This window comes from Solea senegalensis, linkage group LG15, assembly GCF_019176455.1.
Source record: "Solea senegalensis isolate Sse05_10M linkage group LG15, IFAPA_SoseM_1, whole genome shotgun sequence".
In the NCBI taxonomy this organism is placed as follows: Eukaryota; Metazoa; Chordata; class Actinopteri; order Pleuronectiformes; family Soleidae; genus Solea; species Solea senegalensis.
This window is the reverse complement of record NC_058035.1, coordinates 16,604,093-16,629,783: the sequence shown is the minus strand read 5'-3', so window position 1 is coordinate 16,629,783 and position 25,691 is coordinate 16,604,093. Positions and strand designations below refer to the sequence as shown.

The 25,691-nt window shown below is 38.8% G+C and overlaps 1 protein-coding gene across 1 annotated transcript in view; it reads left to right on the top strand.

Annotated features, from left to right (window-relative positions):
* anapc1 (anaphase promoting complex subunit 1) overlaps positions 1-25,691 on the top strand; it is a 39,339-nt gene extending 13,648 nt beyond the window's left edge. Inside the window, exons 24-53 of the mRNA XM_044046009.1 lie at positions 374-522; positions 2,200-2,278; positions 2,830-2,866; positions 3,492-3,565; positions 3,786-3,964; positions 4,178-4,264; positions 4,640-4,779; positions 4,989-5,107; positions 5,322-5,452; positions 5,699-5,839; positions 7,838-7,990; positions 8,250-8,331; positions 8,534-8,625; positions 9,071-9,205; positions 9,867-9,949; positions 10,932-11,010; positions 11,164-11,238; positions 11,424-11,476; positions 11,583-11,730; positions 11,859-12,055; positions 15,708-15,794; positions 16,147-16,264; positions 17,697-17,774; positions 17,980-18,047; positions 18,261-18,399; positions 19,192-19,278; positions 21,697-21,792; positions 22,023-22,212; positions 23,542-23,673; positions 24,910-25,691. Of these exons, the coding sequence (XP_043901944.1) occupies positions 374-522; positions 2,200-2,278; positions 2,830-2,866; positions 3,492-3,565; positions 3,786-3,964; positions 4,178-4,264; positions 4,640-4,779; positions 4,989-5,107; positions 5,322-5,452; positions 5,699-5,839; positions 7,838-7,990; positions 8,250-8,331; positions 8,534-8,625; positions 9,071-9,205; positions 9,867-9,949; positions 10,932-11,010; positions 11,164-11,238; positions 11,424-11,476; positions 11,583-11,730; positions 11,859-12,055; positions 15,708-15,794; positions 16,147-16,264; positions 17,697-17,774; positions 17,980-18,047; positions 18,261-18,399; positions 19,192-19,278; positions 21,697-21,792; positions 22,023-22,212; positions 23,542-23,673; positions 24,910-25,052 (3,371 nt within the window). The 3' untranslated portion in view covers positions 25,053-25,691. The remainder of the gene's footprint in view (positions 1-373; positions 523-2,199; positions 2,279-2,829; positions 2,867-3,491; positions 3,566-3,785; positions 3,965-4,177; positions 4,265-4,639; positions 4,780-4,988; positions 5,108-5,321; positions 5,453-5,698; positions 5,840-7,837; positions 7,991-8,249; positions 8,332-8,533; positions 8,626-9,070; positions 9,206-9,866; positions 9,950-10,931; positions 11,011-11,163; positions 11,239-11,423; positions 11,477-11,582; positions 11,731-11,858; positions 12,056-15,707; positions 15,795-16,146; positions 16,265-17,696; positions 17,775-17,979; positions 18,048-18,260; positions 18,400-19,191; positions 19,279-21,696; positions 21,793-22,022; positions 22,213-23,541; positions 23,674-24,909) is intronic.

The window sequence follows — 25,691 nt, the reverse complement described above, 5'->3', positions numbered from 1 at the left end:
TGCTTTGAGCAAATCTTGCAGATTCACAGTCTCACCCAATAACAGCAAGTTTTATCCTTATCTTTGGCACAGTGATACATGATGTTGTGTATCAGATTTTTTAATGGGATTTGTTGACAATAAGTAAATACAGATTATCATCAAACTTTAAGCCGAAAAGTATCCGTATGTTGTTTCAGAACACCACAAGCTTTAAAGATTTCATACTTATTGTTATGCCTTTTTTTTTAATACAATAGTATTATATCTAATTGTCTCCCTCTGTTGCTCCCTTCTCCTTCCTTCATTTTCTTGTACTTGTTTTTCAACACCTGTTTCATCCCTTTATGTACTTCACCGTTCCCTCTCTCCCCTCTTCTTTACCTGCCCTCAGCTATGATCGGTCAGATGCAGCGTCCATCCTTTATGAGGGCGGAGCCTCCCTGTGTTTTCAGCTGGCTCAGTAGCTGCTTGAGAGGAGAGGCGATCTCACCGTTCCCTTACCTCCCTGGCATCTGTCAGAGGACCAGGCTCCTGGTTCTGGTACGACCAAAGCTCCTCTGTATTTCATAAGATTAAGTGCTTGTGTTACAGTTAGTTTTACAAGTTTCCTATTGTTTTTCGCCATTAATTTGAAGCGCTAATTGTCTCAGATGACCAAAAATACCAAATTATTAAGTAGATGTTGACAAAGCAGGCCAACCTCTGTGTTTGGTTGTATGTGCTGCTGCCAAACATATTTGAACACATACCTCCTCAGCTCACATAAGCTTACAAGTCAAACAAATTTCCGAAATTCAGAAATATGGTGGTTGCTCATACATTTTAAAATGATAAAAAGAGAAACCTAATAGAGAAGCAATTGAAACCTAATCTACAATACTATACATGACTGACAAAAGCATGCACAGTCAACATTTTGCCATTTTTCAATCCGCACTCTTTATAGAGTTTGTGTTGTTTGCTAGTGTTTTTGACATTGAGTATCTACAGTACATTTGGGGGGCAGTGGAAGAGAGAAAGAGATCGTGAGGGTAAAGAGTTCAGCTTTGATTGAGACACTGTCAGATAATCTGTTTGTGCAGCTCATGATTGTTTTTCTGGGCATAAAGAGCAATCACAACACAGTATGGATGAAGAAGTGTACATTTGCTGTATGTGTAGTGCTGATGGATTTACCCTTTGTCTATGAATGAAGAAAGGACACTTTAATACAAATCCTGTTTACAGCTGCTACTGTTTGTCCAGACGATGACGGAGGTGGTGATTATTAAGCCCTGCTTGGTGTACTCTATGTCATGACATACCCTTTGGTCACTGTTGTTCTGGAAGATGATTAACAAAAAGCGGTTTGTCTGCTGCATGATGAAAAAAGGATAGGTTGTGAGTCTCTTAGAGTAGAATACATGTTGTATGTAGAAGCATACTTTGATATACTGTACTGTAGGTTTTAACTGTCAAAGAAAAGTCACTAGACATTTTTGAAAAGCGTAACATCCTTTTAAAATTCAGGTCTGCAGGTATTACTGATGATAAACCTGGGTTAACTAACATCACCTTTTTTTTATTAATATATCTGTAATAACATTGAGCCTCAGAGCTGTTGAAAAGGTGAGCATTTACAGCATCTAAAATTGTGCCCAGAATATACACTTAAGAGATTAATCTAAGGTAGCTGGCGCTCATTAGCATCTCTATATTTGCAGTTTCTGACATTCCTCTTTTTGACCATAGGTGGCGCATTATGTAGTTTGACCCTGCAGAGACTACACCTTGTCATTGGATAATGCTGACTTTAGATGACTTTAAATCTAGTCACAAATAGTCCTCCATATTTTTTTTTTACTTGCAAATGTGTCTATGACCAGTTTGAGAACATAGACTGTGTTTGTATGCTTTGCTTACTTTTCACTCAAGACTCTTACGGTGCTGGTTTATATTATGATGGATGTCATGTTTGCCAGGATCTGCATTAGGAAGAATAATGCTATTAGAGGAGAAATGGCTTATGAGCGATGCAGACCTCTGGTTCACCTCCGTGTAATTCAAAATGTCTCCCGAGTTAAATATTTTTCCCAGTATCTGGACAGACATTTAGGTCTTACTTTTCAGATGAACTGAAAACTCAACTGCTTCTCTTTCTATCTGAGGTGGACTTATGTTGTGTTTTTATGTTGATGCTGCCTGTTGTTTGATATTTTGCCTTCCTCCTTCTCTCAGAGTTATGCTCTCTACATCTCTGGAGATGAAAATGCGACTTCAACAAATGTGTCAAAGTACCTGGTCAAACTCTCTGCAGGTTTGTTGGTGAACACTTGTCTTTGACTGTATCTTGAGACCATGTGTGTTTCTGACTGAACCGTGTTGCTGTGTGTATGTGTGATCATTTATTGACAAGCTGCGCTTATTAGCTGCCAGTCCCATGCTTTCCTGCGTCAAGCACCAGTAACAAAGGAAGAAAGGTGTATGACGCAGATTTGTGTCACCTGATTTTTGCTGCTGACAAAAAAAAAGACGAGACAAAAGAAGTGAGGCTGAGGTGAAAGCAGTAGCTGCAGGTCTTTTTAAACTGACATAGAAATAGATTTTAAGCTTGTGGGTGGTGTGAGAGCATACAGTATAACACTGTGCTATTTTCTATGACAAAATGAAACCAAACAATAACATATGTCATTTACCCCAGTCAATTGTTTTGTCATAAATTTCAACAACCAGTCAGTCCAGTTCTGAAAATGCAACTAATCTGATTTTAATGTTACAAATGAGAACACATTAATGAACCTGTTGACCTTTTTCCACTTTTTTGCTCTCTCTCTCTCATATTCCCTATACTACCTTTGTCCGTCTCAGGCCAGAAGTCCCGTGTCAGTGAAGTGCACTACAGAAGGTAATGAATCTCCCAGCATTGAGAGGAGGGTTTTCATGTTTTTATGTTGTTGCAGCATCTTAATTAGCTCCATCTTTTTAGTCCGTTCCTCAATGCGATAAAGAAACAAATAAGACAAAAATTACTAGAACTTCAATCAATATATTTCCAAGATCAGATTAGTTGAAATATATGAGGATATATGAAGTTACAAAAAGAAAATGAATTACATAAAGTTAAATGCATAATTTTTTTTTTTTTTTTTTTACATGTACGTTTTTATTTCAAAACATGAAATTAAAATGAATTAAATATTGAACACTTTCAAGCTTTTTCCTCATGCTTTGTGATTGGACTAAAATAATATAACAATAGAAGAAAGTTATATTTTAGCTATGAGACTTTAAAGCTACTTAAATATAGTATTGTATTTGTGAAGCATAGCCTATGTTTCCTTGCCCAAGACACTCAACCCCAGTATGAAAGAAAGATGTGCTACACAGAGATGTGCTCTATGAAAGTGTGAGTGAATAGGTGTGTAGTGTAAACTAGCTTTGAGTGGTCATCAAGACTAGAAAAGTGCTATAATTATGAATAAAAAGCAATAACCATTATTTTGTTAATTGTTTTTGTGCACTCATTCCAGACAGAGCAGTGTGAAAGTCGCATCTTCCAGTGAGAGCCTGGCTGAGCAGCTGATGGTCTGGCTCACCTCAGAAGGTAAGATGAGCAGATAATTTCTTCACCTCTGGTGTGCTGAAACTGTAACCCCTTTATAACACTATCCTAATTCTGGCAGACAATATGAATTTACTGTACTTCAGAGTGCTATGGAGTGTTTGCTTAAAAAGCAGTTGTGTGAATGGCTCTGAAGGAGGGAGTCGCAGGCTTCTTGTGTGACCTATGAAATAAACACTCTCCTCTCATTTCACTGGTTTAGGTTTCACACTGAAGGACCTGGAGTCAGTGCCGTTTGGTGTTGCTCTGCCCATCAGAGAGGCCATCTACCGCTGCCGAGAGCAGCCATCCTCCGATTGGTCTGAGGATGTCTGCATGCTGATTGGACGACAGGATCTCACCAGACAAGCTCACAAGATGACCCTGGCAAAGAGCAAAGCTGTGAGTGGGACATTAAATAAAACCCTCAAATGATAAAACAATTATTTTATATCAGCTATAAAGCATAAAACCAGCCTAACTGTTTGAAGGAAAGCATATATCTCTAAAAAATATCCAGTGTGTCTATAGATTTAGAGCTTAAAATGAAATCATATCAACATTGTATAGTAATGATAACTGTTATTGTGGCTTTATGTGAACGTGTGTCTCCAGTCTGTCGGTTCTGGTTTGTCTTTGGAGCCTCCTGTGACCACAGAGGCAGATGAGGAAGAAGATGGGATGTCAGACATAATTCAAGAGGTAACAGACTCAAGAAAATAAACATCTCCTTAGTGACTGGTCTCCACTCCAAAGACGCTGCTGTCTAACCTGTGTTTACTTATCTACCATTTTCCAGATAAGTTTATTATCTCCACAGAATAATAATAAAAATAATAACAAATAATGTGTTATTAAATATTCTGGGTTCTGTATTTGTACCACAATGCTTTGGTAACTGTTAAGAAAAATCATATGAGCTGTAACCAGTTAAGTAAAGTAACCTGGCTTACTGCTGTCTGCTTCCTTGAGACTCTTTGGAGCATAGAATGTCTGACCATGATTTTAGACTCTTGACATACTTGGATTATTTTATTTAAGAATAAATGGTATTTACTGCCTATTTCTTCTCACCAGGTAACAGGGCTGATCTGGAGTCAGGATCTGAGGGTCCAGGAGGTCAGGAGGCTCCTGCAGAGTTCCAGACCAGTGCGAGTCAATGTTGTACAGCTACCGGAGGTTTCTGACCATGAGTACATTGAGGAGAAAGAAAACAAGTGAGTATAATGTGTGTTTCCTGACTGCTTCTAATCTAGTCACAAAGACCCGCACCCATACTCATACACCCATGCTTTCATGGGACATTTACAGTTTTGTTTGTTGTCCTTTGTCTCTCTTCTCCTTCGTTTATTTCAGATCTTGTTACTGTCTTGTTTACTTTGATATTGTATATATTTTTTTATTCATATCTTTGTATTGTCTTCAGACTACTACAGTTATGTCAGAGGACCATGGCTCTTCCAGTTGGCCGAGGACTCTTCACTCTCTTCTCCTATCACCCTGTACCTACTGAGCCTTTACCTGTCCCTAAACTTAACCTTACAGGTAATGTATGAACATCCTTACTCATATCTGTGCATTGGCAAACATTATTAAATAATGTTATGTATGGAAAACTTAGATAATTAAATAAACTTGAACCCTGATACTTTTTTAGGTTATACCAGTGAAATTAGGTTTTAAGGTTTAGAAATTAATCCTTTGTTCTTTGTATTTCTTTATTTAAACTTAATTGACTATTTCTTTCATTCTACTCTAGGCCGCGCTCCGCCTAGAAACACAATGGTAGATCTTAACAGTGGAAACATTGATGTTCCTTCTAATATGACGGGTTGGCCCAGCTTCCATAACGGAGTCGCTGCTGGACTCAAAATAGCCCCAGCTTCACAGGTCTGTTCTTAACCACAACTGCATCCCCATGGATTCTTATGTGCAGTTTTACATAATCACTCATAATATAGTATTACACAGAAATGTGTACTTGTATACAAGAAAAAACAATTCCATTTGAACATACCTATAGAAACTGGTCACTATTGTTTCAAATGTGACTATTAATTATACACTTTTCCTCCCTCCTGCTGTAAACACACATCTTATTCTTGTATAAATACATTTGTTTTTAATTTTCTGAAGGTTGACTCGGCTTGGATCGCATACAACAAGCCAAAAAGTCCTGAGCTGGCGAATGAGTATGCAGGTTTCCTCATGGCTCTGGGCCTCAATGGACATCTCACCAAGTTGGCTACGCTCAACATACATGACTACCTCACCAAGGTACACACTTATTCACACAATAGTGCACATGTTTCATACCATTGGTTTCACTGCAGAGACACACACACAGGTTTGTGCAGCCATTCTTCTTAGGACACTGAATTGCCTTCCATTAATTTGGACAGCCTAACAAAAAATCATTATCCCTAACTTTAATCATAGCCAGTTACCTAACCCTTACCTAAACAAACACAATTTCACTCTTTGCCCTAAACTTAATCAGTTCTTCAGAAATTAAGTTTCGCCTCATCTGGACAAGGTTTTGGTCCTGACAAACCTCTGGTGTTTATGTCAGAAAAGATCCTCATGAGGGAACAAATATGTGAACACATACACACACACACACACACACCAACTTACAAAAAATTGCAAGTGAGTAAAACAAAACCTAAATACAGTTCATGTAAATGTAACCCCTCACCAGAAACCACCTGCTACAAAAAGGATGCACTATCAACCACGATTTTTGATCCAGACTGGAGGCCGTCAGTGTCACACCTCTGTGTCACATTTTTACTGTCCAACTCTTAATTGTCTTATTTGGAATATAAATCAGTGCATTTCACTCTGAATGTTTAATATCTTGTGGATCAGTGATCAAAGATGAATGAATCAAATTTCGTCTTGGAATTCGTCATTTCACTTATTCTGTATAGAGATGACTCAATCATCTTAATGAACAGGTGCCTTTGAATCAATATAGCAAATGGAACAAAGGAATCAATTTCGAACAGAGTGTGGACATACTGTTGAGGATTTGGTACAAAGGCTCCTCTTTACTACATCTTTAGAAAGGCTTTTCGATTCAGCAAAAATACTGTAAGCTTTGGTTTGCAGCATCCTGTTGTTTTTCTCACCTGAAAGTGGGAAGGACTTGTCTTGCTTCAAAGTTCTCAGAGGACTGAGTTTCATTTTGACTGGGTGCCTGGTTCTGATGCTAGTTTACATCTCTCATTTACAGTCAACTTGAGAAAAATATGTGTGGGGTGTGTGTGTGTGTGTTCACATTGTTGCTGCAGCTTTTTACAGAAAACATACTTAGTCTATTTTTGTTAGCTGTGCCTTTAACATTGCAAGAGTTTTAGTATAATTTAACATTTGATATGTAACCAACCAATATGTATTTTATATGATCCATTAGAGAAATTAAACTAGTCTGAATAATTGATTAACCTGACCGTTAACTCTGACTGTGACATTGTTCATATGCACATGCGCGCACACACACACACACACACACACACTCAGGTTTTGCATGCATTGTGTGGACATAATGCATTCCCTACCCACTTTACCCTACCCTTAACCATCATAACTAACCCTAAAAGAGTCTCTTTCAACTCTACCTCAACTAAGACGACGACAAAGAGACAAAAAAAAAAGAAAGAATGCACTTTCTTGTACATTGCACTTATGAGTAGCACTTTATAGTTGGCATACTTACTTGAAACACTTACTTCTAGCTCTTGGTTGTACCCAAATGTTGAAATGCACTTATTGTAACTTGCTTTGGATAAAAGTGTCTGCTAAATGACATGTAATATAAAACCAAGTTGTAATCCACAAAAAGCCTGTTAAATTTGTGTGGACCCGTTAAAATGTCCCCACAAGGTCGAAATGTCCTCGCAAAGATAGGTTTGCTTGACAATTGGTCCATACAGCCTACTATAGACATGTGTACACAAACACACACACAGACACCGAGGTGATCCTCAAGAGTCGAATTGAAGCTGTCAGTCCTTGTGAGCCAATGTGCCAAAACAGTTTTTCACAGTATTCTCAAAGACTGGAACACATAACATATACATCAATTGCTTAATGTAAAAATTAATGTCTGCGTTTTACTTTGAAGAAAAGACCAAATTCATCACATCTCTCCTTTCAAAATGGAAGGAAGTTATTGTTATTCCTCAGCTGTTCATGTATATCTTCATCACCTCAAATTCACTGGAGTTCCTGCTTTGTCGTTTACCATTTTCCTTTCTTTTTCTCTGTCAGAGCCATGAGATGACCAGCATTGGGCTCCTGCTGGGCGTGTCTTCAGCCAAACTTGGCACCATGGACATGTCAATTACTCGCCTGCTTAGTATACACATCCCTGCCCTGCTCCCACCCACATCTACTGAGCTGGATGTGCCACACAATGTGCAGGTAAGAGTGAGTTGTCATGGAGTAGTAGTAAGAAATCAGTCAAATTTTCTGCCCCAGACATTTGAAATAATTTGCGGGAAATTACACCAAAGATCTTCGAGTTTGTAGTTAAAATGTGCAAACTCGCACCACATTTTACGAATTAACATGGAGACAATGGCGTAAGTATGCAATTGTTGTTGTAGCAGCAGCAGCAGCAGCAGCAAAAGGGTTTTCCAAATCTTAAGAATTCAGTTCTGTCTCTCTCTCTGTTCTGCAGGTTGCTGCTGTAATTGGCATTGGGCTGGTGTACCAGGGAACAGGTCACAGACACAATGCTGAAGTCTTACTGTCTGAGATAGGTGTGTGTGTATATACTTTGAGAACTTGTTTGAAGAAATTTTGAGCATTACACAGTGACTTTATTTACATTCAAATGCTATATGTATATATATATATCTCAATATATATATATATATATATATATGTATAAAATAAATTGTGGTTCTTGCTTTTACAAGTTATGACTTTGTTTCTTGGTGTGTGTGTGTGTGTGTGTGTCAGGGCGCCCCCCTGGTCCAGAGATGGAGTACTGCACAGACAGAGAGTCATACTCTCTTGCTGCTGGTCTGGCCTTGGGCATGGTCTGTCTGGGTGTAAGTCATGTCACATGTCTTCTGCTTCTTCTCCAATGAGATGGAGCACACAATGTTTGTTGTTCTGACCTGTTGGGCATTGTCTGTGTGATGCTCATACCACAGTAAATCAGATAATGCATTTTGAATTCATAGTGTATCCTTTGGATTTTTTCCTTTTAATAGTGGTCCATCAAGAGTGCAGATTGCCATTGTTTTTGGCTTATGATGCCTGATGTGGTATCATCAATAAGAGGAGGATTGATTCTTCCTGCCAGAATGACCAGTAGTTTTTTTTTTAATTAGTGAAAACATCATGTGATATGTTTAAATCAAAATGGGGAAACATCAAATAGATGTGAAATTCCCTCTCCAAAGGTTGCCATAAAGGTTGTCATTTAACTTCTCCCACCTCTTTCAAATTTCACATATTCTCTTTCCTTTGCCCAACCTGGTCCTCTTGCAGCATGGCAGTAACCTGATAGGGATGACGGATCTGAATGTTCCTGAGCAGTTGTATCAGTACATGGTGGGAGGGCATCGCAGAGCTCAAGCTGGGGCCAACAGGGAGAGACACAAGTCCCCCAGCTACCAGATCAAGGTAACGTAATGGTGAAAATGCTACCACCATATATCATCAGTTGCATTTTACAGTGAAATAACTCATGAAAGGCATGTAAATGATTTCACAACACGGTTATTGTTGTATGCTAAATCATAACTGTATAAGGCTGCTTTTTATAGCTTGGCAGATGTATTTATATGGCCAATATTGGTTCATATAAAACATGAAATTAATTGACATAAAGAGTATGGTAATAAACAGCCAAACACATTCCAATTTAGAAGTTTAAATATTTTTATTTTCTTTGTGACACTTCAGTAACATTTTTATATGTATTTGGTCCACCAGAGAGTGCTGACAAGACACACTCCAAATCTATAGGTCTGTGCTTCCTTGTCATGAATCTTAAATCATTAAATCAACAAACAGGTTTTATTGGTTACCAGATATATGAAAATACAAAACACATCATGTATGTCATCATTAAAAAGTATTAATATTCATATGCTCTTCAATTTCCATTACCTGAAACAAGTGGGTACACTCACCTTATTTGATAAACCACATCACAAAAAGAAAGAATTATTACATAAAGTATTGTAAGATTTTGATAGTTATTAGTAATCAAATAGTTACTGTTGTTGGGGCCTCAACTGACAGCTGAGCATTTTCTCAAACACTGTCATGGTTGTTGCAGGAAGGTGACACAATCAACGTGGACGTGACGTGTCCTGGGGCCACGCTGGCCCTCGCTATGATTTACCTCAAAACCAACAACAGGTGAGATAAGAGACAAGTAACTGATCACCTCATCCTCATTGCCCTTTTGAGCACAGAACTACTTTTAAAGACCATTAGTACCTTCTTGTTCTTTCCATGTGTTGGTATTTGGCTGTGGTGCATTTTTATAAATAACCTGCAAAATACTGTCATTATCTCTAATTGCACACACTTTTACTTACTGTATCTATCTATATAGACAGACATAGTAAGTTAAAGTGTGGTTTTGTTTTTATGTATGATATTTAGAAACAGTAGCTAACAATGATAACCAATAGTTTGAATCTGTTCTATGTGTAAGATGAAGTTTTCCCCTCTTTTTTAATCAAAACTTTTACTTTATTTTATTAATACAATACTTAAAATCACAACAAAACTAATTGAAGTTTCACAACAATTAAATAAAGATCCCATTGTCCAAATCGCAATTCTTTTAAAGCACTGTGTTACAGTGACTAAAACATATGTTAATTGTGCACAAATTGTTTTGAGTCTATTAGACACAGTGTGCAGATATGGTACAACAGTTTTTTTATTCAAACATAGACAAAATGGTCGCTGTTTATTTAGTGAGAATAACGTGTCTCTCAAAGCAACACAAAGATCAGATTTGTGCAAATAAGTGCATTTTTGATAAATGACCTGCTGAACTTGTAGATACAGAGTGTACAACTCAGCATCTACATGAATCTTATGAATCCCATCACTGTGATACCTTTATGTTGAGTTTTATCATAGTGTGTGTTACTTCCTGTACCGTCCAGTGGAGCATCCTAACCTGCCTGATGAAAGATCTTACACCTCACTGAGTCCTGTTGTCACATTACGCTACAGAGAAACTCATAGCTTTCTGCCATTGGTCAAGAGGCTCCCGTCTTCTTCTTTGTTACTCGCTGCTGCCGCTGCCAGCTGTCTGTTGGTTTTGTGGCTGTTGAAGGAGGATATTAACACCCCCTTGTCTCTTTGTGGTTTTCTCCACAAGGTCCATTGCTGATTGGCTGAAACCTCCAGACACTTGGTTCCTGCTGGATTTCATCAAGCCAGAGTTTCTGCTGCTGAGGGTTAGTGTAGCACTAGGTGTATGTGCGAGGGTGTCCGAGTGTGATAGTGATAGTGAGATCATCCTCACATTTCTCTCAATCTGGTATACCTCTCTTGCTCTCTCTCTCTCTCTCTCTCTCTCCCCTTCCCAATTTACCTGTCTTTCCTCACAGACTCTTGCTCGGTGTATAATCATGTGGGATGAAATCCTCCCTAATACAGAGTGGGTCAAGAGTAACATACCCCAGGTGAGAAAAGGTACACATGTGCACACATACAGAGCATTACTTAACAGATGTGTTATAGTTGGAGCAGCTGTGTTGTAGTTAGAGGAGCTGTGATGCTGCAGATTTGCAGCCAACATGTCACTATGACTTGTAAAGAATTCCCAACTTCTTCATCTTCTTTCAGCCTTGTATTTATTTTCTTTCAGATCATGAGGGGTACTTTTGATGCCTCAGAGGACATTAACATGGAGACAATGGCGTAAGTATGCAATTGTTGTTGTAGCAGCAGCAGCAGCAGCAGCAACAGGGTTTTCCACTCTGTCCCACCACCATGACTGATCATATCATGCTATTTGCTTCATCAGCCAAGCCCAAGACTACATTACAGCTGGAGCCTGTATGGCACTGGGCTTACGCTTTGCTGGCTCTGCTAACTCGGATGCCTTTGACTGCCTCTATGAGTTTGCCAGGACCTTCATGAAGATCTTGTCCTTTGCTGGTACAGCAACTGTTGTAAGTTTTTCCTGTATGATGTGTAAATATAATCTTTACAATATCCCATTTAATAAAAAAGTCTTATTTTGGCAATAATGTCAAATGTTTCTCATTTTTTCTGCCACCATGCTTGCTGGTTCCTGTAGCAGACGGGTTATTACAATCTACAGACCTGTCTGTCAATGATCCTGCTGGCCATGTCCATGGTGATGTCTGGCACCGGGAATCTCAAGGTCTTGCAGCTCTGTCGTTTTTTCCACAAGCGAACTGGTGGCGAGATGAACTATGGATTTCACATGGCCCATCATATGGCTCTGGGCCTGCTCTTCCTGGGAGGGGGCAGGTAAGATGCCCACACACTGTCACCCACACCTTTCCCACCAGATGAGCACCAACAGAGGGACACATGCTCCTTCTTTTCTTTTTTAACTTACCTTGCAACATAGGCAGTTACTGCCAGTGCTGTAGTAACAGTTCCACCAAACTGAATTTGCATCATGCTGCAAGGTTATCGTTGTGCTCACTCTGATCTGTATTCTTGCATCAGATGAACAAATGTTTCATTTAGCCTTCACATAGCTTTTTTAGCCTTCACAACTAGCATTTACTTAAGTTGTGTTGCAGGCAGACACAATGTGAAACATAAACACGGATTGTTGCTACTTATTAAAGCAACACAGTGAACACCCTGAAGACACACACACACACACACACACTCACACACATTTGTGCAGCCATTCTCTTTAGGACATTGCATTTACTTCCATTCATTTGTGCAGCCTAAACAAAGCATTATCCCTCACCTTAACCATGACCACAATTCAAATCTTAGCCTTAAAGTTAACCAGTTTATCAGAAAAGAGGTTCTGCCTCATCAGGACCAGGTTTCGGTCTCCATGAGGACTACTGGTCCTGACAAGGTCTGTGTCAGAGAATGTCAGAAAATGAGGTAACAAAATCAACCACACACACACCTGCGTGTGTGCAAGTGCTTGTGTACTTGTATACATTTTTGACCTCTTTAAGACATAGCATAAACACACACATTTTGTACAGTTTAACAATGAACTGTATCCCATTAAAACATCACAGAGAGCCAGTCATTATAGGAAAGATCAGATTAAATTTAGTTTATTTATATTAGTTATATTGAAAAGGGGAAATTATGGGGTCAAACGCTGAATTTTACAAACTAATTAGGAACTTAAATGGTAAACCATGTGTTGAGAGTAATCAATGCAGTCAGAGTGTGCTCTGCTGGTCAAAGAAGGAGATGACACTAAATCCCTCTACTGTAGTGCATCTATTTCTGCATCGTTTGGTGAAAAGAGAAGTATTCCTATTGGCATATTGACTGTTTCTGATATACTATATCTTCATTTATCCAATTGTATAAAATCCACCTGCTTATAAATCTACCTCAGGCTTTAATTCAAACATTATAGAACACGTAGTGTACATAAGAGGACACACCTGCCTGATTTAGGACAGCTTTTCCGGTGAAGAGCCTGTTACAACATGTACACACACACCGCATGTGGGTTAGCCACACAAATACGCCGCCCGTTTTGAGTGCTATGTTGTGCATAATAAGTGACATTTACACAGACATGAACACACCTAAACTAACCGCTGACGTTGGCCTGTTTATTTTCTGATTCCATGTTGCAAGGGTTTCTCCCCATACAGCTGCAAACAGTTTTGGTTTTATTTAGGTTATGTTTTATTTTACAGTGAGTTTGACTGTTATCCACAGGCCTGTGGGGGTTTAAGGTCCTGCTGGAGTGCAGACTCCTGCCATGTCACTGTTTTATTTCCTGCCATTCAGTCACTTGTCTGCTCACTTTTTCCTAGTTCACACTGTGATGCAGAATCCCTCCCAAATATTTCTATGAATTTTGTCATCAGTCATTTTAGTTTTGCATTCATTGTCTCGCCTTTCACAATTTATGTTGCTGGGTGTTTTTCTAACCTTCTTTTCACCCTGCCTCCCTCATTTTTTCTGTTTAGTTTCTCTTCCCATTTATACATTTGTTTAAGCAGGAAACAGAAGTGAAATTAAATGTTTTCTAAAATGACACACATGGCATTCAAAGTAATAGCTGCCACTGCAACTGTAGCGACTTTACATTGTCTCTTATGCACCTTAACTAAGACCATGTAAGGTAAAGTATTTTATCTATTTCTGCCAGGGCTTGGTGGTAGAGCAATTTTTGTATTCATTTTTGTATTATATTCAATTCTATACGCTTACACAATTCTGTTTATACAAAGCTATGCTTGCATTTGCATCTCTTCAGAGGAGAGTCTCCTCTATCAGGGTAAGCAAAACACAGCAGGATTGAGTGTGGTGTTGTCCTCGCAACAGTGTCTGAAGAATTTGTGAGGACCCTTTTTCTTCATTGACAACAGACACACATCTACAGTAAGACTTGTTAAAGCAAGCTTCAATTGGTTGTCAAAGGAGCAAATTATTGTGCATGACAACTTTCAATGCATGTTACTCAAAGCCAAGCACCTGCTGTGAAAGGTGTGCGTGTAGGCGGGGGTTATAAATAAAGACCCCTGTAAGATTGGTCACACTAAATATTGCTCACTTTGCATTTTGTAAATCAATAAAAATAAACAAACATCAGAATTTATACATTTATGAAAGCATTCTTTTTACAGCATTTTTCCCCCCTACCCCAACTTGTTGTCATTACACATATATGTATATGTATACGTGTGTGTAAATACTTTTTCTTTGTATGTGTAAATACTTTTTCTTTGTATGTTCTTATAGCCTTACATTTGAAGGCTTATTAGCTTATTTCTTAGACCAATAAATAGAGTTGTTCCGATTCCGATACCAGTATTGGAAAAGCCTCCGATACTGCCAAAAATGCTGGTATCGGTATCGGCAAGTACTGCAGTCCAGGCACCGATCCGATACCACAATACTGCACTATTTAAATATTTAAATGCCTTTTTATTTTAGTATATAATGGCTGCACTTTAATTAGTTTTTCATAATTATTCCTATATTTATTTAAGTTGCTGTTGCACTACTGTTTTTTATACTGTTCTATTTTAAAATAAGTATAAAAATAAATAGCTTCCATATGCTGTATTCATTCATGTTTACAAAGAGTTTAACCTGAGCAAGGCCTTACCACAATGATAATCGTCACACACAGACATAGTATGAAATTTTTTTTTTACACATTGGTATTGGTATCGGTATTCGGTATTGGCCGATACCGACAGCACGAGTATCGGAATCAGTATCGGGAGGGAAAAAATGGTATCGGAACATCTCTACCAATAAAACAAATTATCCTCTATTAGATGATTTTTTCACTTTTTCCACCATCATCATTTTCATTTTCAGCATCCATCCCCTGTTTATGATTGCTTATTTTCAAATATCTTGTTAGAGGTCTTTTTCATTGTAATAATTGTGGAAAAGGGAGTAATGTTCAGCGACGTTCACATTTTGAAACATGCTAAACATGAGACAAGCATCCATTCACGTGAAGAGCCCCATAATTTATCTGAGTTGACCGTAAGAAGTGCTCTCAAAAGTAACCTATGTGTTAGCAGCCTTTATTATCTGACCCAACTTTATTATAATGCCTCCATTAGATAAAGTATGCACTTAATTTCCTGCTATTATGTTTAAGAGGCTCTGCTGTGGTCTGTGATGACGTACACTGTATTACAATGCACACCTGGTTTCACTAAACGACAACAAAGGTTTTGTTAAATTTTGAGCAGTGCATCTTTCAAAGTGTTCAAAACTGTATTGACTGTGTTGTTCAAACACTGTTATTTGGCTACTTTTATTCTTCTGTCCCTCTTATATTGTTTGTGTGTTGGTTGCAACAAGTGGGCAGTCGTGCAGTCAACTGTCGTTTGTGGAAAGTGGGGTGACTTTTAAGGGTGTGTTTGAAAGAAAGAAAGGAGGTGGAAAGCAATTTACAGTATTTCTTTTTTATGTTGTCTTGTTTTAGGTACTCCCTAAGTACCTCCAATTCAGCCATCGCTGCTCTGCTATGTGCCCTGTACCCACACTTCCCTGCTCACAGTACTGATAACCGGTGAGACCCACAGACACTATTTATTTGCAGTGAATATTTGATTGACAGCTTGTAAATGCAAACACAGGCACAAAGCTAACTGCAGCCAGCAGTGGATTAGTTTGACATGTTTCTGAAAAATAGATATTAGAAAAGATTTGATATTATATAGATGGTTGATTTAAAACAAATAATAAAAATAAATCACTTTCAAGTGAGTCACCCTTATGCTGGATTTATTAATACTAGAGATAGGTGTAGATGAAACTTTGCTTGTGTGTAATTTACAAATACTGTGATAAGTATGCTGTACTTGTGTAGAAACTGAACTCTGACCCTAAAAGTGTTGTTGATGTTGCTGTGGTTACTGCAGCTACCACCTGCAGGCCCTGCGGCATCTAGCTGTGCTGGCTGCTGAACCACATCTGCTGGTCCCTGTGGATGTGGACTCTCTGAAGCCCTGCTACGCCCTCTTAGAGGTCACCTACAAGGTAAGTGGTGGTCTGGCTGACACATTTTCATTACCCATGAGCTGCTCCTCCCTTGTGTATGGTTTTCACCCCACCATTGCTGATTTTGTAGTAATGCTGCCATGACTTTTGGTTAAAGTGCTTGACACTATTAAGTAGTTCTATAAGCTCAGAATGAAACTTAGTGTTAGCTTGTTCTGTTACGTAACTGTGCAGTTCCTCTATACTTGTCATTTGTTCTCCATCTCTGTCACACTTGCTATACTTCCTCTTGACAACCCACACAGACACGTACAGACACGTACAATATGTGCTAGTATCAATTTATTGTCGCAGTTTCCCCCACTTCCCCATAAAGACTGTAATTTCAACAACTTGTTCACGCTCAGTCAAGGCCAACTTTTTACTCTATCACATGAATAACATTCACCCCTTTCAACATAAATACAAGTACATTGATCACATCTGACATATTACTGTTTGCTTAATGTTTATGCTTGATGGTAGTGCATATGCACGCAGCATATTTCCATTCCACCTGCTGTCAGTTCATCTAATAGAACAGGAAACTGCTGTACCTCATACAAAATTGGTCTACCTAAATAATTGTAGGTCAGATTGAGGTTTTGATTAGTTTAGAAATGGAAAGTAAACCATCTCAGTAGGGTATGTTATCCTAATGTCTGCCAATGAAGACACAGAGGAACATGGCGACTACCCCCGACAAGGCAGATCACAATGGTAAAAGCCCAAATGTGAAAACTATCAAATTGCCTTTAAAATCGGCAATGAAATGAGTGCAATTTCTGTCAGTCGTGGATCCTTTCTCATGTTGCTGTAATTTCTAAATCTCTTTTTGTTGCTGCTCTTTAAGTGATAAATGAAGCAGTCTCATTTTTTTGCTCCTCTCTTCCCTATTTGTACTGATTTTGGTATGTGCTACTGTTTCAATGTAAAACAATAATTCCTACATGTACTGGAGAATTATTTCAATAAAAAGTACATTTGTGCACATGTAGCTCAACTAGTCAATGATAAGTTGCAAGTTAATGAAGTAAGAATATTGTAATATTTATTTGTCAGTTAATGCTCGTTTGACATTAAATGTCATTAAATGACATTTATCTTTGGGGACAGATGGACAACAAACTGTTCCTCAAGAGGGATACCTCTTCCACCGGAGCTCTACCTGAGATTTCTTCTATTTAGTTCCTTGTATGTTTTCTGCTGGACCACACAGCCTTACATCAAAAAGATCCCCAACTGAGGGCCTTTCTGGCTTTCACTCTAGCAAACTTTGTTTGCTAAGGGGTTAAGGGGCTTTTTAGTAAGCTGAGTGTTGAATTCAGACTTTAAGAACTCAATCAGTTTTAATGTGTCTGTGGTCAGATTTATTCAGTTTGTAAGTTTGAAACCTCAGGTGCACGTGTTCTGTTTCTGTGACATATTCCAGGAGACGAGGTGGTACGATGAAACAACGGTAGAGTTGATGGCCCCCACCTTGCTTCCGGAGCTGCACCATCTCAAACGGGTAAATCCTAAGAACAACACTGCACTGCTGGTGGACATTAACCCAGTGGAAACTAGATTTCCCAGTGTGATACGTTGAATATTGTGGAGACAATAGTACCAGTATTGTTTCCTCACGCTAGCCAAAATATTTGCAGTTAAATCAAGCACCGTCCTCATGTCATAATCCTTTCATTTTCTCATTTATGTTTATTTATTAATTGCAGATAAAGGTGAAGGGACCACGTTACTGGGAGCTGATTGTCGACCTCAGCAAAGAAACACAACATCTGAAGTAAGTACTGGGGGTCCAGCATCTCTTTTAAAATTGTTGCAAAAGGTAATCAGTGAGATGAAACCACTAAATATACAGCATGTGGAAGTGATCAGGCAGAGTCTTTGTCTTTTTGTGCCAAATATGGATTATTGGAATCTAGGGATTCACTGTTGTGGTTATTAAGTCGACTGAATTTAAAGTACAGTTTCTCTTGCACTCTCTCTTCCTCAGGTCCATCCTCTCTAGAGACGGGGTATTGTATGTAAAACTACGGGCCGGCCAGCTGCCCTACAAAGACGACCCTCATGGATGGAAGAGCCTGTTGGCGTCTTCTGTCAACCATCGCAACTCTGGAGTCCAAACCTTCAAAGTAGACACTCACACATTACCCACTTAAACCAACACCTTTCGATGTCCTTTCAGTTTCTATAGAACTTGTTTGAGATCGATCTGGGCCAGCATACTGACTGAATATTAATGTTCATTCACCACATACATTTTGTGAGTTCCAGTGCCTTACTTCAACCATAGACAACATTTACTTTATATATTATACATTATCTTATATCTGTGTTGTTAAGGTCGCAGTGTTTATGGTTTTTCACACTGTATGTTGTTAAACACCCAGAATCTGAGAATTACTGTGGACACTTGACAAAACACGTGCAAACTTTCTATTTATATCAATTATAGTGGACTTAGCCTTCAATATATTTCTTTACTTTCTCAGTTTGAAAACAAACACATTTGGACTGAGTCTCACAGAGAATCAAACAGGAGTGAGTGCAGTTTAACTGACCTCCTCCCCTGTGACTAGTTGTTTCCAGTCTTGGCAGGTTGTCACTACAGGTTCCGCAGGCAGCTATGTGGTTGACACACTATAATTGGTGTCCAAATGGCGTCATTGTATGCTGTCAATACGCCTGCAGGTCCACAAAGCACTTAGTTATTCCACTTGTCCTCACTGTCCTTTGACCTCTTCATCTTTTTTGTTCTTGTGCATTCATCTTTGCTTCCTTTTTTCTTCTCTTGATTGTCTCCCTTGTACAGTTATCTTTCATTCATCCCTCTGACTTTGACTTTTTTCTGTCTACCTACTCTCCCAGGACTGTGTTTTGTTTCCCTTGTTCCCCTTTACCAATTTCTTTGTGCTTTTTTGCAGCCTGAGGCCATCTCTACATTTACATCTGAGCCCGCTTTGGTCTCCTTTGCAGAGTTCTTCTGCAAAACATCTGAAGGAACAAAAATAGTGAGTTGTAACACGAGATTTACATTTTGGCTGCTTAACTACATGTTTTGCTGGTAATGAAATACTATAGTTAGTGACTGTTAACAGATATAAAGCAATTAACTCTTCAAGTATCTAATATAGCCTTAAAAAATATATGTTCCAATCTTAATGTAATATATTTCAGCTCTTTTATACCTTGAATAACACTGAAGTATCAGTATGGATGCAGATGCATTAAATATCTGCAAATTAATGAAAAATCAATGTCTCACACAACAAAGAACTGTGTCAGGCTTTTGTAATGGTGTAAGGTTAAATGCTAATATATCAAGTGTTGCCCAGACTTTGCATTTACAGAGAGAGAAACCTAGAATTAAACTGTTGGAAGACACAAACACAAAACAATAGGATGGAGGTGCTTGAAATAATTTGAGAGACATTTTTATTGTGACTAAAAATGGGCACAATGTCCATGTCTACATCCATGCAAGCACCACTATGAGGCTCTGGTAGCATTATGTGGCAAGCCACATGACGTCATCCAATGCTTTGAAAGCTGTAGTTTCTTAAACCAGAAGAGACCATATTTGGATGACAGGGTGGGAAAAGTTGGGAAAGGGACACAAGGGGTGTATTTTATTGACAAAAGGACCAGGGTGTTGTGACAGCCACTGTTAATCATTCCCTGGTCTCTCAAGTCTAAATCGATCCAAATTTACAGGAAGTTGACAGAATACTATATTGGAGAGATGAAACTAGTGACTGAGATCATCAACTTATCAAGAACAAACTTACTGATATAAATCAAATGAGAAATAGGCTAATTTCCAATAAAATACAGGGTTTCTGTCACTTCCACATTGGTTTCTCTTTCAAGATTTGGGAGAATACAATTTTTTATTTATAGTCTTTATAGATTATCAAGATGCTAACATGCTTAATCAAGAGCAATGAATGTCCTTTTGAATGAGCAATTTAATTCCTGAAGCAAATGTAGAGACTTAACAAGCACTATCATTGATGTTCATAATGCCATATCACTTGAATGGCTGAGAACATATTTGAAAAAATGAAAAAAAAAGACCCTTAAATGTAAAACACTGAGAGCAGTTCTTCAAGTGCTTGTTAGTCACTTGACTCCTATTTTCTGATTAAAAGAGGGTGCTTCATTAAGTCCTCAGGTTAATTGGTTAGGTCGCTGGCTTCGGCTTGCGCATGGGAGAAAATTTGTCATTTCCTAGCATAACCTCCTCTATTATTGAATTTAACAACAACAAGGCGAGATTTCTTTGCGGATTATCTGTTATCAGTCCAGTCACACCATCTCTGCCTTTCACTGCTTCTCCTACTCAAACAGCCAAAATGTAAACAAGTTTCATATTTATGACATTGTGTTTACTGGCAAGTAATTGCAAGATTTCTTGTCTGGTTTTATTAATGTAGTGTGAAATAGGTCCATGTCTAGACCTCAGTGCACAAGCTGTATCCTGTTCAACCCCATATTTCTATTAGTCCGTATATGAAAATGAATATATGCTTGTAATTGATATTACAGTGTAGTGTGTATATACAGTCGTTTTTGAGTATACATAAACTTTTAGGTTTTGCTCATATGAAAATCCTATAGTTGCCCTACACACACTACTGACACCTCTTGTGTCTGTAGTTGTGGCTTCAGAAGACACAATACATTTTATTTAATGAACTATTAAGACAAAGTAAAAACTGATAATTAATGTCGTTGATGTACTTATACGTTGCACTAAACCTTATACATTGTCATCTAACCTTAACATAATCTTAATGCTAACATCTTTATATGTCACAGGGGACTTTCTTTAGTCTCCACAAGGATGAGTTGCGGTTCAGCAAAATATTGTTTTGGCAAAATATCATCGCCCATACTTTTGAGACACAGTCACAAATTTGTGCCGAATATCAATTTTAATTGAATTATGCAGCACATGAGTTCTCAACATGATGACACTTTTAGGAATGAGAGCAACTTGAACAAAGAAGTTGTCACCAGGAAAAATAATGTAACTCATTCGAATCATGCTCTTTACATTTTTAAAGACATGTAGTATTTTTCAGTCGGACAGATATTGTTAAATATTGTTATAAGACTGTCAGTGTATCAATTATTGCAGAATCACTATATCTTGATATTATTCTTATTGTATATTACATATTGTAAGTTACCCATTATTCCAATGCCGTAAGACTTCATAGCCATAATGTGACACTGTAAAGTGACTAAGATTCCCACAGCATGTCGTGACAGTTTGAAGTAGAGATTTAGTTTTAAATTATTGTTTTTTGTTTCGGGGTGCTTTTCTCCCAGCATTTAAGTTACGTTGGATAAAATTTTGGATTGATTATACTTGCGTGTAATAGCTCACACACATTTACACAGACCATGTTGTGCTCTTGTAGAGGGAGGATACCCTGGTGTTGTTCTCAGCCATGTTGTACGAGTGTGTGACGCAGGAGTGTCCAGAGATGCTGCCCACGTACATTGCCATCGAGCAGGTAAAACACAAACGTGCACACTGTTGAACTGTTGAGTCATCTGTCTTGTACTTGTCACAGTTTAATTGAGAGGGAATTAGAAATTAGAAAGCCAATACATGAGTAAACACAATGAAACAAAATGTTAACATGTCTGTTGTATGTTGGTATCAGGTTTTATTTTAGTGGGAAAGCTGTTCATGGGATTTCGACATATCTGTGACTAACATGTCTGCCCTGGTGTCTCCCAGGCAGTGCGGGGTTTGCGGCAAGGAGACCTGCTGCAGACCTTCCCCCTTTGGCAGCTGCGTCTGGTGGTGGAGTTGTGGGACAGCAGGATGCTGCAGGGTGCTGCTAATCGCCGTGACACCTTGCTCACCTCAGAGTTTCTGCCTGTCATGAAGAATATGGTGGACATAGCACTGGACAGCTGGCTTAAAGGTGAGGACCGGATGGATGGATGACATGAAACATCCTACATAGCCATACCTTGGCTGTGGCTAGTCAAATGTGAATATTTTCAGCCCAGATGTTGAAAAAATGAAGTAAGAAACATTATATTTACACCTGTAGCCAGTGACAAAAAGTGAAGTGGCTCTGTAAAAACAGCGGTGTCACTGCCTGACATTTTCACACGCTTGATGTGTCTCGACTTGTTTCCGCGCACTGGGTGTAGCACACTAATGTCATAGTTTAGAAGTTAAACAGGCTGTGTATACACACAAACACACATTCCATCACTTACTAGCACATGTACACACACTTGCAGTAATAATCGTAAAGTGAGAGGTGTGGGAAACGGGTGAGAGCCTGTGATTAAACATGTCTTTACCGTCATGCCTCACAAAGCCTATTTCAATAAAGAAAATAAAACTGACTTGACTTCCAGCATCAGGGGTGTTACTGTTTTCAGTAAATCCCTCTGTGTTTTTTTTGACTGAGCTCTCTGGGCTGTTTGCCTTCATCAAATGCCAATGCTGCTGTGAAGAATACTTACTTTCTTCAGCACGATGAAGTTTACGCATTCAACCAACTCTTAATACACAGTGTACCGTCAGATAGTTTTATTCACATAAAATGGAGTCAACTGATAAAACTGTATTACTGCAATTTTAAAGCTGCCGTGTGTAACCTTCTGTATTTTTTTTGTTGATCATCTGAAAATAGACAATACTGTCGGATCTGATTGAGGGAGCAATTGTGCCTATACTGCAGCAGGGGCAGCAGAAGCATTTTGCAGAATGACTTGGTTACTTGTGTTTTTTTTTAGCAGAAAAATTCACTTCTGAAATTGTTCGTGGACGCTTCTTTGTCTTTTTAGTCGTGCAGCCATTTCATTTTATTAGTGCAATGCTGCTTTTGTCCACATCTGTCTTCACATGAAACAATTCAGCTCCTATGTGCAGTACAGACATGTTGAAGGGTTACATGAGATATAAACACCACTATTCTGAGAAACACAGTCTTGCAGAGCTGATATGCTTAATCAGCTCATTAGACAATGATAGACGATAGTTTCATTGTACCTAAAGGTTGCGTACTACATTTATGAACCGAATCAACCAAAAGAAAAAGAAACACACTTTCATTAATAATTTGACTAATTTTGTTTAACATCTGTAATTTTCTCCCAATTATGAGCATTGAGTGCTCTTTGTTTCATGATGGATTGATTTTTGCTGGTAATTTGACACTTGTGTACTAAAAAACCTGTAGTAAATTGAAAGAAATAAACCTGTATGCTTTTTGTGTGTATGTTTTCTCTTCTAGAGAACAGCTCAGTGTTAAGGTCCTACATGAAAGGCGACGCACTCCCTGACGACACTCAGTTCATCACGTTGGCCTGCTTCCTGGTGTACCGGTCTATCCCTTGCCTCAGGAACACGCACACACAGCTGGAGGGTGAGACAAACACGTGTTAACACTGAACTGGAGCGGTGAACACTTTCATGTAAACACTCAGCACTGTGTTGTCAGCAGAAAGAAACTCCAACTCCAACATTCTGAGGCACTTTCTGCTGCTTCTTTCCTTCACTACAGCTCAGAGGGAACTATTTCTTTTTACAACACTGCATTGATCTGAAAGTACAATATTTCAAACAAAGGCTAAGAGAAAAAACCCTGAACCATTGGTAGTGATTCAATGGACTAAACTGCTGCTTACACACTGCTTAATTAAAATTTAGAATCTAATAATGCTGTACAAACTGTTTTTGTTCAGTTTCTCCTCTGCACATGTGACTTGTTGCTTTTACTGACAAGGTTCCATTTCCACATCACTTCTCCCTTCAGATGTAGCACAAATGGGTTTTCTGAACGAAGCTCATTCATATGTGCTACGACACTGCCAAGTCGCCATCTAAAAAAAAGGGTCACACACTCTAATATTTCCTTGGACCCCCTTTGATTACGGCACTCATTCACTGTGGCATTGTTTCGATAAGCTTCTGTAATGTCACAAGACTTATTTCTGTCCAGTGTTCCATTCATTTTTCACCAAGATCTTGTATTGATGATAGGAGAGTTGGACCACTGTGCAAAGCCTTCTCCAGCACATCCCTAAGATTCTCAATGGGGTTAAGGTCTGGACTCTGTGGTGGCCAATCCATGTGTGAAAATGATGTCTCATGCTCCCTGAACCACTCTTTCATAATTTGAGTCCGATGAATCCTGGCATTGTCATTTTGGAATATGCCCATGTCATCAAATCCATTGATGGAATAATCTGGTCATCCAGTATATTCAGGTAGTCAGCTGACCTCATTCTTTGGGCACATAATGTTGCTGAACCTCGACCTGACCTACTGCAGCAACCCCACATCATTGCACTGCCCCCACAAGTTTGTACAGTAGGGACTAGGCATGATGGATGCAGGTGAAGACTTTTGTTTTGGCCAGGCAGTGTATAGTAGTTTGTTAAATGTCACCAGTGAATGCAATTGAGCTGCAGACATGGTCAAATGCAGCAGGTTTTCAGTCTAAATGAAACTTGAAACCCAGCAGACATTGAATAAATGTGGTTGTACTTTTCTCTGTCACAGTATTAATACAGCATCTCGAGCCTCCTTAAGTCAAAGAAAATGACTTGTGTTACAGTGACGTTGAGCTAGTCTAAAGCTCTGTATTCTCTCCCTGCAGGCTGCAGCTCACTTGGGGATTTGCTGTCACGTAGCAGCCAGCTGGGCATCCCTCTCAGAGACCTGATAAGGCTGGTACCCGTTCTTCTGGGCTCTGCATTAACACCACAGACACTGCCAGGCTTCTCCCTGCAGGCTTTTTGATCCTGACGCTCAGAACTACTGCACAGGCCAGTAACAACTCAGAGATGCAGTTAAAAGCCTTACGTCCCCACTGCGAACACAGCAGGACACACAGCTGATTTTAACATGTTACACCTGAGGGCGATTGAAGTGGAACAAACTGCCACCATGAAATGTCTTCATGTGTTGCTTTGTCTTTGTGGTGTGGCTGCCCTTCCTCTGAGTAGAACAGTTTTGAAAGTAAACACTTTGTTTCCTTCTCAGACATGACAAAAAAGAAAACATTGAAGAGTTTTGTAATATAATATTTGTATTAAGTTTTTGCTTTTTTTAACAGTAAAAAGAAAGTTAAGGCGTCAGTAATGATGCGACGCACATGCAACTGTGTTCCAGCAAATGCTGAAGCAGGACATTTTCTGATGGGTGCCATAAATCTAGAGACAGTCAACAAACAAGGTCAAACAAGGACCTTGCTGCTTGCAAGGACTCCACATTTCAGGCCACTGCTCTGAGGACTATACAAGACAATAAATGTTTGAAAAGTACGGGCGCACTTCATGAACACTGTGGTTTATTCTGTGTCTAATAATTTTCCAGAGCGCCAGAAATAAGGCTTCCTCTTGATAAAATAGAATTAATAAACACAATGTGTAAACAGAA